Raw genomic sequence first — 15,216 nt, forward strand, 5'->3', positions numbered from 1 at the left:
CAGGAACGGAGTTCCGGCTGGTTCCTGAGTTGGCCACGCCCAGCAGGAACTCATTAGCATAATAGGGCACACCTAACAGCAGAAACTCTTTAGGATTGGCTACATTTGGGGTGTGTGGTCTAGCATGCAAAGGGTTCCTGCTACAAAAAAAGCCCTGGGTTTTGACAACAAACAAGGTAAACAGAATAAGAAGCAAAAGGTGGGTGTGGCTGGATGACAACACTCCCAGTGACATGGGGGTGTGGCCTACTATGCTAATGTGCTGTGCTGTCAGGATCTGGCCTACTATGCTAATGAGTTCCTGCTGTTGGGTGTGGCCTGTTATGCTAATGAGTTCCTGCTGGGCTTTTTCTACAAAAAAAGCCCTGGTTACAGCAAAGAATACTGGCAGAACAAAAGGAAGGGGAAGCCTCCTATTGAAAATGGAACAGCCAGGAGTTACTAACATAGAATAGTTGATTGTATCAAACTGGAACAGCCATGGCTTCTTTGTCCAGCCATGAAGCCAGACTGGAATTTCAATCATGGCTAAACAACACTTTTCCCTTTTCTCTCTTCTTTTTGTTCTAAGGGAGCATATTATGTGCCTCTTGTCTGCTTTGGACAAAAATGCAGATGTTCTTCAGAGGTTTGTCAATAGAAACAGGAAAGAGATTAGCCAGTGTCCTTGCGGACTTGTCATCCTCCTATACACAGACAAGCGACAGGGCTTTCATGAAAACTGGCTGCTAAAACAATGGTTAAGTTCTAAATCTTTCGGGGCACATCTAAATTGATGCACAGAGACCATGAAGACGATAATTGTGTTAAACACTCAAAAAAATAACTTTTCTACTCCCAGTCAGGAAACCAGTGCACCCTTAAGAATGTTCTTCCCTCTTTGCGTGTTTTGCTTCCCACTTTGAGAATGTTGGCTACAGGTGGGCTGATAACACTGTTCTTGGGGCACGGGGTTTTGGTTCCTAATCTGAAAATTGATAGGGCCTTGATTGTTGATACCTTTGTCTGTGTCTTGGGAAGTACCTGTGCTTATAAGATGGAGCTGAACTGAGTGTAATGCCAAACAATTTTGCTGTTAGTTTGTTCTTTCTGATCCAGTCTGTGAGCCAAAGCACCCTGATTTCCTCCCAAGGGTTAATGTGAATACTAGTGGGCCTACTTCATCCTGCAGGTATCATTACTGGGCCTCCCTGCTTACACCCCCATCCTTATCTCTTTCAAGGCCAGATTCAAGAAAGTAGTCATTGGATAATCTTGGGAACCTGTGGTCAACTTTGTAGCCAGATAGGAGGGGGAAGACAGGAGCAGTGTCATTGTCTTCTAGAGGGTTCCAGCAAGCAAACACCCTGATTGGATATGAAGGTCCACCTGACACCAGATGGCAAAAGACTCTAAGCCACAGGCATGAGGAAAGCCTTGCTAACTTTGGGATACAACAGGACAGTGGCTATGACTATGAGGCTCCACTGCAATGGATAGCTACATAGAAAACGCTTGAGCCTATTGCTTGGACTTTGATGGTTAAAGGGTGTGCCATCTAATACCGGGTATTGAAGTATCAGCTAGAAAAGTTAGCTTTGTTATTTTCTTCCTGCAGGACTGTAGAGATTGTGTTGTCTAAAAATGTATTATTCTTTAAAACATTTAATAAACCTTCATATATTTTACCAAGGTCTGGTTTCTTGTGTACACGCAGCCTTGAAAAAACAAAGTTGCACTTATATGTAACTGCTATTCATCGAATATCTTCTGTGCAGGTGCTTGCGGGGAGGGTGGTATATAAATCAAATAAATAAATAGAAATAACAAATGAGCAGGCCTGCCATCGAATAGGTCTTCACAGCTAAATGCCTCCAGGGGGCACTGCGTGCCAGAGTCAGAGGCTTGTTCCTGCCCAGGGACCATGTGCTCTTGAGCAGCAACACCCCCCACCCTCAGTACCTCTAATGCCATGAAAGCCAGAGCATGCAGTGGGGCAGGAGGGAGGGTATGTGTGCCTGCACAGAAGATACACTGTTTGGGGGAAGGTAAGGGACCCATCTGCCTCAATTTCACCTCACCCCGCTGGAAAGTTGAGGGGGGGGGGGAGGCTGGTGAATTAAATCATTATATTGACTTTATTGGCCAGTGCCCCCTAAGGAATTTAAATGCCCCCCGGCTTAAAAATTCCTGGCTATGAGGCTAAGTACAAGGCTGAAGGAGTTTTGTTTGTTTAGCTAAATTTGTGTTTCTTCTCCGCAAGCAGCAAAACAGCAACTTACATAATGAAAATAATACAGGAACAGACACAACCAACATAGTACTGCATAAAATTTTTACCAGTCTTTTAATAACTGTTCACGAATTCTTCAGTAAAAAGAACATTGACAGTTATACGGCTATACTAGCTTGTCGTAGCCAGCATTAGTTATTTTCAAATAAAATAGTGAAGCACTGTTTTCAATCAGAACAGTCACTACCCCCCCCGAAGTATAAAAAACATTATAGAAAACATTTGTACAAAACTCTGATGCAAAACTATTGCACAGATATTCAGAGCATTTTATTCAACCGAGCACGCAGGTGTGCTGCTTGTGCAAGGCGGATGTTCGTTGGCGGAGAAAGGAATAGCCTCCAGTGGCTGCAGTTTCCAGGAAGACCCAGGACGAGTTCTGGTCACCTTTAAGGCTTCTCTGGTTCTGGAGATTGTCCCAAAAGGATACAAATTCAAGTTAATATCATCATCTAATAGTTTAAGGACATAGCATATACCGTGTTTCCCCGAAAGTAAGACATCCCCCGAAAATAAGACCTACTTACAGTTTTGCCTCTCACTGAAATATAAGGCATCCCCCAAAAATAAGACCTCCCCGATAATAAGGCCCCCCCGGAGCAGACAGGAAGTGCGAGGCCTCTTTTAATCAGAGAGCCCGCGCTGCCGCCAGGACAAGCTGCCGCCTGCTGCTCGCTCTGCCCTGACAGAGTGTACCGTATTCTTCTTAATAAGACATCCCCTGAAAATAAGACCTAGTGCATCTTTGGGAGCAAAAATTAATATAAGACACTGTCTTATTTTCGGGGAAACACGGTGTTTAATGCAGGATGGATAAAAGTTGTTGAGTTGAACAAAATTTAAATGTCATATTCTACCCAGATTTTTAAAATTTTTAAAGTAGATTTTTAATTTTTTTAAAATATCAGGTCCGTTATATCTTTTTTAGTACCAAGTTACAACATATAAGCATGTTAAGCATGTTAAGACAGTTAGCATGTAATATAAGCATGTTAGCATGTAATATAAGCATGCTAAGACAGTTAGAAAGAAACCTTATCAAGCTTTATAGTACAAGAGTGAAAAAATATTTTTGATTGTAGTATCTCTGGTCAGCACCTGCCTTACCTCTTCCGGTAGGGGCACAGACAGCAAGTTTTGATTAGATCTTAACAGGTGGACTCGACATTATGGGAGGAAGCAGTCCTCCTTCCAGTACCCTGGTCCCAAGCTGCTTAGGGTCTTAATAGTAATAGGGAGCATTTTGAATTATGCCCAAGAACAAACGGGCTCCCAGCACAGCTTTTCCAGCATCGGAGTGACGTGATTCCTGTAGCCCAGCCCTGACAATATCCTGGCTGCTGCATGATAGACCAACTGACGTTTCTGAACAGTTTTCAACAGCAGTTCCACCTAAAGCACATTACAGTAATCCAACCCAAATGTGGTCAAACCATGGAGTGCTGGAGCCCAAGTCATGCTTCTGAATCGCAGCAAGTAAAGAGGTCCAATTTAAATTAGAGATCTAAATCAAGATTCCTGTTTTGCAAATCGTACTCAGCATGGGTTGATTTACATCATTCCACTCTGAGGGAGTGTTACATATGTTGTCTGCTGGTGCTTTCAATACGCTGGCTTGTGAATAAATGCAGTCCAGTTCAATAAAAAGTTAGGAAGCTGGAAATAAAATGCAAACAATAGGAGGGTTTTGATTCTTTTTTCCCCCCTAACCTCTACAGATTATATTAAAAGATCTGATTCGCAGAACATTCAATTTAAGCACATTCGCAATGCAATCCTAAAGAGACTGACACCCTTTCCGAGTCTTTTGGAGTCAATGGGTCGGGAAGAGCATCATTCTGCTTAGGATTGCACTGTTGATGTTATAAAAACTCTCATTTATACATTATTACAGGCAATCTCAATTAATTTCTTTGATGACCCATAAACAGACAATGGAAAGAAATTCAGAGACTGTGCGGGAACAGGCTTTACGTCAGTACAGGAGTGTGAGTCACGAGTTGAGACAAAAAACCCAAACCAAGCTGCAGAATGCATGTATGTTACCTGGCATGATCATGCCTAGTCTTTGAAGAATGGCCTCCAAATAAGTAATGTATTCAGCTGATTGTTCAGGATCCTTAGATGACGCCTGAGAGGAAGAGCTAGTGAACATGGATGATCTAAAAATAAGAACATTAACAAGATTCCAATGTTCAAATAAGCACAATTCGCCAGGAACACTGAACAGGCACAAAAAGAACAATATTTAGGCATAAAAAGAACATTTTAAGATACTGCTATGATCTAAACTATGGCTTCCGAAACTGAGCAAATGCCCAATTTACAGCATATGAGATGCAATCAGTAATACGAGTTTCATACTTGTTCACTAAATTTCATTCTCCTTTCACAGAAAATGACTGCTTGGCTTTTCTTCCGCCACACCCCCTCCCAAACCAGAGAGAGGATTAATAGTTGCTCTTCTCCTCTCTAAAGTTAGTAGCCTTCTATCCGACCAGGCAGTTTCAAAGACTTAAGGCCTTTTTAGTTTAGAATGAAGATGACTAAAAAGGGGAACATCTTTTAAAACTGCTCGTGGTGTGGGCAAACGAGAGAATTTTTCTTCTTCCTTTACCGTAACACTCGTTCTGTGCAATGAAACTGATTGACAGTAGATTCTGAACAGGCCGAAGTGCTTCTTCACTCAACGCATACAACTTACAGACTTTAGCACGGCAGCATATGGAGAGAGCCAGTACCGTTAAAAAGAATCAGACAGTTTCACAGGGAATAGGTCTTATCAGTAGCTACTAGCCTTGATGGCTCAATGGAACTGTTCAGTTCACAGGTGACGCATCACTGAATACCAGCTGTGAAGGGGGGAGGACAAGGAATGGCAGGGGAAGGCATTTATTCCCTGCTCGTACAGAGAACAGCTGGTTGAGCTAATCTTCTGATGCTAAAAGACCATTCAAAATGTAAACATGTGTTGTATTTAGAGAATCACTTAGGCAGACGTATTGCTTTAGGAAAACTGTGCAGAAGAAAGAGATAGATAGGACAAAACCTCTACTAACCGGGCATTCACGTGAGGTGGTGATTTCAGCAAAATGCTCCCAGGTCTCACGATGATGTTTCTGTTGCCGCATCCAGTTTCGCGAGTTGTAGGAGATGATGTATCAACAGCCGAGAAAGGTTGTGGTTGCTTGATTACTTCTATTTTACCTCTGGGATCTGGATTGAACAAATGGTATATTGGTTTTGTTCGCTTGTTTATATCTGCATTCTACCTGAGAGGTTTGACAGATATGTGCAAAAGCAGATTAAGAAAAACGCCAAAAATGTGGTCAATAGCTGAGAGTTCTGTTATGTAGGGAATGATATGTATGTTTAAAAATGAATAAAACAGAGTAAAACAGTGTTTAATATATGGGCTGATATTCATGCCATAAAACCTGTAACAGAAATACATGGCAATTCAACAGCCTATTAGCTCCAAATAGTTACAAGCAGGGGTCATTTCTTGCAGGAACGCACAGGAGCGGAGCTACGGCAGTAAAGAGCCCAGGGGGCGGGCACATGCAACAAGCCCCACCCCCTGCTCCCCGCAGCCCTCAGTCAGAGCAAGAAGCAGCCAGGTAAGTTGCAGAGCCCCCCCCCCTGGCCCCCCGGTCCAGAACAGTCCAGTGGCACCTTTAAGACCAAGTTTTATTCAGGTACAAGCTCTCCCTCCTCTGCTAGGGCAGATCTGCACGTGTCCCCCCACCCCCCAATAGCTAGCAATCCAAAACAGTCCAGTGGAGCCTGAGCGTTGGGTGTTGCCTTCTGACACACTTCCGGCGATATCCGGGTGTGTGGCATAGGCAAATAAGTTATGCTAATGAGCTCCTGCACTTCCTTTTCTACAAAATGACCCCTGGACTTACAAGGAAACATGGTTGCACTTACCTGTAAGTGCTATTTGTCAAGTTATCTTCTGTACAGGCACACATTGGGGACTGCCCTTGTGCAGGCCTGCCAATGGAGAGAAATGTCTAGCTTCTAAGGGTAGGAAGGGCACCCCCTCCACTCCACAAATCCCCAGAGCATGCCGGAGCACAGAGAAACACTATTTTCCCTCGGTCCTTCCACACGTCCGAGCACCCCTGTGGTGAAGCCAGCCAGAGAGAGAGAGAGCTCCCAGTGGGGTAGGAGGGAGGGAATGTGTGTCTGCACAGAAGACAACTTGGCAAACAGCAGTTACAGGTACGTGCCAACCCTGTTTTCATCTTTGGTCTTCTCGTGCAGTCCCACACTCGGGAGAGGTACCAAGCTACTCATCAGGAGGTGGGAGAAGAGCTCTAGGAAAATGAGGAGTGCAGGACCGCTCAGCCTACTGCCTCGTCCCATCTTGCCTCTGCGTCGACTGCATGATGCTGAATAGAGGTGGTCCTCCAACGACCAAGCGGCTGCTCTGCAGACCTCGTGCAGTGGAAGAGCTCTACGAAAAGCTGTGGAAGAGTGGGCCTGGAGAGCCAGTGCTAGCATGGTCATAGCAGAGTTTGATGGCTTGAACAATCCGTTTGAACAAGGTTTGTTTAGCGTCTGCAAGTGCTCTAAGACCCAGAATGAACGAGGAATGGCACTTTCAAATGGACCGTGTGCGCTGAAGGTAATACAATAAAGTCCTTTTGACATCTAGCCCACGTAGAGCCTTTTCTGCTGGGGAAATAGGGGTTGAGGGAAATGCGAGTAGGGAGACAGGCTGTGACATATGTAAAGAAGATAGGAAGGAACTCTGAAGCTCGGTCAAAGCAAAGGAGGATCTTCCCTGAGCACAGCCAATTCTCCTACCCTCCTAGCAGAAGCCACTGCAACTAAAAAGCACACTTTAAGGGAGTGGAGGGGCAGGAAGCAACTGGACAGAGGCTCGAAAGGGGCTAGCATCAGCTAGGAAAGAACTAGGGAGAGGGACCACTGGGGCACTACACGAGGTCTTGGTGGGCAAACATTACAGACGCCCTTCAGGAATTGCTTGGACATGCGATGGGAGAAGACCAAGACTCCATCCACAAACTTGCGGAAGGTCGAAATGGCCACTAGGTGCACCTTAACTGAGGGAGGGGGCAAGGCCTCCGTTCTTAAGGGATAGTAGGTACTCTGAAACTAAGGGTAAGGGGCTAGAAGAGGGATTAAACTCTTGCTCATAATCCAACCTGCAAATCTACCCCACTCCCTAGTGTAGGAGTTGCGGGTGGAGAGTTTCCTAGAGTGAAGCAGGACCTCTAATATTCCTTGAGAAAAACCTAAGTTGGGGGGGGGCATTTCAGGAGCCAGTCCGTCAAGCAGAGCTTGGCCACATCCTGATGCAACTGGGGGCTGTGTGACAAGAGAAGATCAGGCAGGGAACCCAGGCATGCAAACATGTCTCCTTCCTTGCGGAGAAAATCGGGGAAGTGGGTGGGGCATGTTTAAATGCCTTTCTTTCCCTTCCCCAGATTGGGGAGAGAAGGAAAGTAATTTTAAACACGCATGGGTTCCCTTCCTAATCTTCTCCAGCATGGCTCTTCTTGCATTCTTATGACTGCTTTCAGTACCCTGCTTTCTGCACCAGCATCCAGATGAACAGAATGTCTTTCCAGATTTCAGTGGCTAATGTCTTCTTGTTTTCTTAGTAATTAGACATTTTGACTATATGCTGTATAATAAAATCTCATACCATTTATCTAGGAGTACAGAGGTAACAGAAACAAGTATATATCTTATGAATTCACTACTTAATCTTGTTCTCACATGCCTAAAGAAGAATTACCAAATACATCCCCAGAATTATACAAGCATAAGAAATCCTTACATGAGTTATGTCCAGTCCTATGCGAAAGGGTTTCTGATGGCGTCTCTTTTCTACTTACTTTATGCCATTTTTTCACCAGAAACTTTAACCTGGCGGGGAGAAGAGAGAGTTAACTTAATATGCAACATAGTTTAGATATCCACCATGAGCATTTTTGAGAAAGGCAGATTATAAATGCTGTAAAATAAATAGCACAAATTGCTGCAGAGAATTGAGCATCTAATGTGTTTTCAGAAGTGCAGCCCAAAATTTTTATGTCCCATAATCATATAGCCACCACGTCCCTTTGAGAAAGAATGGAATAATAAAGCAAAACAAATATAGATTGGAGCTTCATTGAACATTTCAACTCTATTGGTTCAATAGAATTTATAGATTTTTTTAAATCTTTCCTTAAAAAACAGAGAGATCAATAATTACTGTAATATTTAACAGAAAAGAATTGGTTGATAATGATATAGTACTAAGGGCAGTTTACCTTGATATTGCAATGATCACTCTAACAACAGATCTGAACTTCGTAAAAGAACGGCTCCGTGATTCAGAGAAGTTAAGATCTGGAGGGGATGGATAGATGCCCATACGAGCTATCAGGGACAAAGTTGCTTGCTCACATTCTTGAAATCCACCCAGAAGCAGCAGAAGGTATTTTTTCTGATAAATGAGAGCTTTCCTAAAGCTTTCAGCTCGCAAATACTTCCTATATAACTTCTGAAGCTGAAACAGCCAAACCAAAAAATAAATTTAAACAAATCATTAAAACTAGTTACAAAGACAATTTACTGAAACATTTTGTCAATATACAGCTTGTTAGCAGTTTATGGAAGGGATGCTTTTGTTTTTTTTTGGGGGGGGGGTTGGCATTAAAAAACTACATGTGGAGTAGGGGGGGAAGCATTGCGGGAAGCCACTGGAGGGAGGGGAGGAAATGGGAATGGGGAAGACAATGGAAAGGATGAAATGGTTTAATTCTAAAGGTTGATTTCTAAGAAAAAAAAATTTGGTTTACAAAAAAAAAAAAAAAAATATTTTTTTCCCTGTTTTCCTCCTCTAAAAACTAGGTGCGTCTTATGGTCAGGTGCGTCTTATGGTCCGAAAAATACGGTAACTACCACCCCTTTTTCACAAATCCAAAACAGGAAGGCCTTCCAGATTTTTACATCTCATATGATCAACAGAAAACTAACTTTACGCTTTCGAAGGGTAATGACCTTGATTAATTGGCCATTACACGAGCCCCAGACTCCTCATTCCCCTTGGCTTGGAAAGGCTCCATTTGAGATACAAGAAAGATCGATGGAGGGATCCGCATCTCTATCAACCACATTCAAAGTAAATAAGGAGCCATAAAGACAGCCTGCCATTAATTAAAAAGCAATTAAAAAACTTTTGCTGACGTTTGTGGGATACTGTGTTGGTGTAGCAAGATGCATGTTCACAGCACTATTCAATGCCCAGTATTTAAATGCTCCCTAGTCCTAAGGTACTTACTACTTGCCCAGGAAATTCCACAGTACCGCATTGGAAGAACTCAGAGCAGGAAGCTCTTTGTAAATGAACCTTAAATCATTTCAATACCAGCTAATTTTTTATATGGATGGTATCAAATTCCATTAAAGCCAATGTGAGTGGGAATGAATCACATCTTACATGAGTATTTAGAACTACACCTACATTTTTAGCTTTATTATGTTTTGTAAATGTCAATTTAGTTTCTGCTGTGGATGATCTTTGCCTGCCAGAGACAGAATCAGAAGTGCCCTATTGTAACATGGAGCAAGTTCCTTCAACTAAAAAATATTTCATCAGAAATCTTAATTTAAAGCACATACCAAATTTATGCAAACTATCCAACTAATCAAGTAAAGTAACAATTCTCCAATTAAGATTTCTTCACTTGAGAGTGCATTTCGGTGATCAGGAAGGCAAGGAAGAACTTTTGGTTCAGGTACATAGGTTACCAGCAGAAAGGATAGTGTAGGACAGGGGTGGCCAAACTTGCTTAATGTAAGAGCCACATAAAAAAAAAGTCAGATGTTTGAGAGCCGTGTGCCATGAACTAATACTACACATTGTCACGACTCAGGTGTGGTGTCACCTAACGCTGCCACCACTCTGGTTCCAGGCTCCCTTGAGAAGGCCCAGAGAACCCTCCCAAGTCCTTTAGACCTCCCTTTTGGACGAATAACAGGCAGAGTACAACAAGGAATATAGTTTATTTTATAAGTGGTCAAACAAACAAGGTGCAGAAATATAACAGTAAGTGGGTGAAAAGAAATCAAATGCCCTAACGCATCTAAATATATACTGTCCCTAGCTCACTATTCCAAGTGGCACTAGACTACTAACCCCTCAGGATGAGGGTCTCTCCCCCATAGCAGTCTCTCCTGGCTCTGTTCCCTGGGAAGAAGAACAGCTTTTCCTGCTGCTCCAGATCTTTTATTCCAAGCCCTCCTCTTTTCCTATTGGTCAATTTTGGCTCCAAAATTGATCAGGGGCTTCTGGGAGTTGTAGACCCAGCCTCACCTACTGCTAGCCAGGCTCCCTGGGCCTAGTAGGCCTCTGGTGGCACAGCCCAGATCATGACACACGTTTTTACTGAAAAATATGAAGATCTGCTTTTGATTGACACTACGTGAGACTGCCAAAAATAAAAACGAAAGTTTTTACTGAAAATCACGAAGATCTGCTTTTGATTGACATTACGTGAGACTGCCAAAAATAAAAACGAAAGGGGTGAAAATAGATATTGATCATGATATTTAGTTGTCCAATGACATTTGTAGGGGGCGGGGCTTTGAGAACACATTTAAAGCTAAAGTTGCTTTCTTTCTCTGCTCCCCCCTGCCTCAAGCCTACCCAGGAAAGGGAACACTGGCTGGGGAAGGGAAGACCGATCAGGGAAGGGAGACATGCCTCCCCTTCGCTTCCCCAGCTGCCCTGCTGGGAGCCGCACAATATGTTTGAAAGAGCCGCATGTGGCTCCTGAGCCACAGTTTGGCCACCGCTGGTGTAGGAAGATACAGGGGCAATGAGGTGAAAGCGATACTGAAAGTACTACAGAAAGCACTTATGAGACAGCAAGGAGTCCTCAGACCCAGAAACAGTGTTTTTCCTGTTCCTGCTATACTCCAAATCCACACAGTCTTATGGCAGCCCAACTGTGTTCCCTAACCTATTGCTGCTACCAATTTATTTATTTTTAAAGTTCCATTAGAATAAAATACCTTCAGGTTGGAGGGACCCATGGCTGGCTTATTTTCAGACACAGGATTAGTATTCGTTACTTCACATTCTAGAGCTTTCAAGCCATCCTGGGAAACAGCTCTCTCTTGCGGCCACGCAGTTCGTTCCGATTCCCGCACAGAGTTCATAATGCACGTAGGTGTGACCTAACATTACATTAAAAAAAAAACAATCTGCTAACATTTCTTAAAGTACAGTATAATAAGGTACAATACAATAGTCATTCAGCAGCCTTCAAGTTAAAAAAAAAAGACCGATAAAGCCCTTTATGGTGCTTTAATCAGCTGGAAGGCAAACTGGACAGCTGGCTTATGAAACTCCTTTCTGTTGAGCATGTAGATCAGCAGGCAGCCAAGCATTACACTCTGTTCAGTCAAAAGACCAGCAAAGTAAATCGATGCCCCGTCAAGTGAGGAGACCACTCCCAGTCCATTGGAAAAGCTAATGCAACCACTACAGATGATCTGCAACAGGAAAAAAAGGCGCTTTTCAGCTGGGGATTCTCTTCTAACATGTCCTAAAGGTGACAGCGGCCCACACAAACCCAACTGTATAGCCCTCCCCTAGAAAAGAATAGAGGAGGGTCTGTCTGCTCTCCCACATACTAGGCAGAAAGGAACTTTGAAGTCAATCTACTTTCCCCTGCTCATTTGCTTGTAGAAGATCAAGCAGCAAGGGGAACCACAACAGCTGTAGGAAGACCCTTCTACCAGAGGATGACTTGGCACAGGAAAATGTTAGATACATTTCTAAGACAAGAAAGCTCATGAGGAGTATACTGCAAGTAAAGAAGGTACCCCAAGGCCTAACACGTGTCCCCTTGGAAAGGCAATATTCAGTAGGCGATGCTGAATCGCTCTGAAACATCATGGTCTTGTGCATATTCATCACTTCTGTAAATCTTGCCTGCTTAAGCTATTCCTATGTTGTCCAATGCTCAGACAGAAAAATCCCAAGGGATCTACCGTATATGGAACAGATAACCTTAGACATGAAAGCAGAAAAATCCCAAGGGATCTATATGGAACAGATAACCTTAGACATGAAAGTGGGCACAGGACTAAACCTGTCCTGTGACTGAAGCATAGAAATTATCCATCAAAATTCTAAATACATTCTAGGCAGTTTGCTACCAGGAAGTGATTTTAAGAGACAAGGGATAACATTTTAAGACCACCTCCCAGAACTTACAGTCACAGTGAATAGAAATCCACGGATTTACTGGAGTAGCTCTGCACAGGAGTGCATCGTAAGGCTGCTGTCTTGAGTAAAAGATCTTACACCATGGCTATTTCCCTGCATTCTTCTACAGAAGAACTGGGCCGCCACTGAAATGCAAAATGCCTTGATCCAGGCAACACATCTACAGTAGCAATCATAAGCAAGATGTGAAAGCTTTGAAACAGCTGACAAATACTTAGGATAAGCTCTTCTTTCGCCTCTGAAAATTGAAAGAGGAAAATTACTTTTCCTCTTTAAAAACCCTCCACACTGTAGCACTGTATCAAAATAAAATGAATTCTCTTACCAAAGGTCTGGAAGAAGTCAGTAATTCTGCTTTCAGATCCTCAAGTGTATGCAACAAGGTTGAAATGGTTTCATCATTTAATGCAGGCCAGTTAAGTCTTCTATTAAATACAGACCAGAAAGACTGATTAAGTGGTTATCCCATAGAATAGGCAGTCATCTCCTGCAGTAGGTCTAGGACCTCGTATATGTGCAGTCTGAATTGCTTAGAATGAAGGCATGATAAAACAGAGGGCCAAGTTACATGCACGTGAGTGATATGTGCCTCGATTGCTGACACATAATTTAGTTGCCTAAAAGCCTGATTACAGAAAGTGAATTAACTTTTTCACTTGTGCCGTTTCACCAACCGGATAGTTCCCTCCCCCTTGGCTTAAGTCCAGATGACGGGAACTTTATCCCTCACCTCCTCCAGTGCTGCAGCCCCAGTACTCATCATTACAGCAACACTTTTGCAGCTAAATTACAGCATGCCAGGTAGTATGCGAACTTTATAGGAATGAAGTTTAATCAGCCATTAAAAACAAGTGCAAACCAACCACATCCCAAAAGGTTATCTTGTATGAATACATCTGTATACTTTTTCAAGCAATGCTGGCAAATCATGTTCTACACCAATCTAAATACAGCATTTAAAAATCAAGACTCTTAATTTTTCTCAAATAAAAACTGATGTTTTCACTGATCCCATATACATGTAGTTAGTAAGCAGTGGAAACAATAATTCACAACTGATGGAGTGAATTCTGACTTAACAAAGGCCTACTTTTTGGAGAATCTGGTCTACTGGAATCCTGTTTAATGTTGCTTCAACAAACAAACATAGCTACCCCTCTGGAATCACAACAGCAATCTTTCCCAAATTTGTAGAATATATTTCCGAACTAGAAACAGGAACATTGCTTCATTAGAAATATCCTTGTAAAGAAACCTTACCTGTCTATACTTTTATACACAAACTCAGAAAGGTAAGTAGCAGCAAGGAGCAACTGCCCTCTGATGTTTTCTAGCTTCTGCTGTTCCATTTGCAGCAGTGCTGTGTTAACTGATATGTTGGTGGTACTATTTTTTGAAAGATGTGAAGGAAGTCTGTGTTGATTTCTATGAACCTGAAGATGCCTTTCCTGCTCTTTCAATTCTTCTAGCATGTGTTGCAGTTCCTCTATTCTCTCAGCGTTCTGCCAATGCTGTAGTTCCAACTATCGGAAATAAAAAAGTATAGCAGTACATCCTGTATATAAATATTAACAGTCAGTGTGGAGCAGTGGTTAAAAGTGCTGGATTTGATTTGGGGGGGGGGAGGGGAGAGCTGGATTCAAATCTCTACTCAGTCATGAAGGTGAGGGGTGACCTTAGGCCAGTCACTATCTCCCAGCCTAACCTACCTCTCAAGTTCATTTTGAGAGGGAGAAAGGGGAGAGGAGAACCCGGCGTGCCATTGTTGGGAGAAAGGGCATGATAAAATGATAAAGAATACCCAATCATCCACAAGCTGTAGACGTTAAGTGTATGAACCTTCAATCTTATGAAGGCTGCTGCTGTCAAGATATAGTAAACAGGGTTGCTCTTACTTCTTGTGTAGGAATGCATCTTATTTCAGGGTTTAGGCTTGACACAACCCTCCCCCCCTTTTAGTTTTAAGTTTCTCTGTCTCCCAGGAAGTCAGGCAGGAAGGGGGGAGTCCACTGCTTCCAAGTACCAACCATCCTGTCTGGAGACAATGTAACAGTCAGCTTACTCCTCACCTGGAATCTTGACACCTACGAGGGACACACAGATCTGGGGGTCTGAGGGGTTAAATTGTATCTTCCTGAAAATTTCAGGAAAGAATTTTTTGACCCATGAGAGAGGGGGAAAACAGAAGAGGTAAAATTCCTTGGCATGGATGGAAGGGACCTTTTTTTGCAGGTCCATCTTGGCTACCTACATATAAAGGAAGGTGCTCTCACATCTGAACTCTTGATGGCCACCATTGCCATGTGGAAAATTTCAGGAAATAATTTTTTTGACCCATGAGAGAGGGGGAAAACAGAAGAGGTAAAATTCCTTGGCATGGATGGAAGGGACCTTTTTTTGCAGGTCCATCTTGGTTACCTACATATAAAGGAAGGCGCTCTCACATCTGAACTCTTGATGGCCACCATTGCCATGTGGAAAAGACAGTCATCTGGCTGCCTAGACAAAATCTCTAAGATATTGGGAAGCTTTAGAAAGCCATAACTTCTATGTTAAAGAGCCTGCCTGAGAACAAGATCAGGTAGGGTATGTACAGAATGAGAGCTGGAGAACTGCATGTTTCCATCTTTCTTCTTTATTCCTTGCTCAGTCTGTTGCTGTGCGGAGAAGACATGTGAGG

General features: G+C 42.9%; 1 protein-coding gene across 1 annotated transcript in view; it reads right to left on the reverse strand.

Moving 5' to 3' along the window:
* Positions 1-2,412: 2,412 nt before the first annotated feature.
* The window catches only part of PCNT (pericentrin), a 91,015-nt gene continuing 78,211 nt past the window's right edge, over positions 2,413-15,216 (reverse strand). The window contains 8 exon segments of the mRNA XM_015413095.1: positions 2,413-2,678; positions 4,319-4,434; positions 5,332-5,488; positions 8,088-8,176; positions 8,566-8,804; positions 11,315-11,479; positions 12,862-12,961; positions 13,797-14,059. Of these exon segments, the coding sequence (XP_015268581.1) occupies positions 2,662-2,678; positions 4,319-4,434; positions 5,332-5,488; positions 8,088-8,176; positions 8,566-8,804; positions 11,315-11,479; positions 12,862-12,961; positions 13,797-14,059 (1,146 nt within the window). The 3' untranslated portion in view covers positions 2,413-2,661.

This window comes from Gekko japonicus, unplaced genomic scaffold (assembly GCF_001447785.1).
Source record: "Gekko japonicus isolate JY-2015 unplaced genomic scaffold, Gekko_japonicus_V1.1 scaffold3126, whole genome shotgun sequence".
In the NCBI taxonomy this organism is placed as follows: domain Eukaryota; kingdom Metazoa; phylum Chordata; class Lepidosauria; order Squamata; family Gekkonidae; genus Gekko; species Gekko japonicus.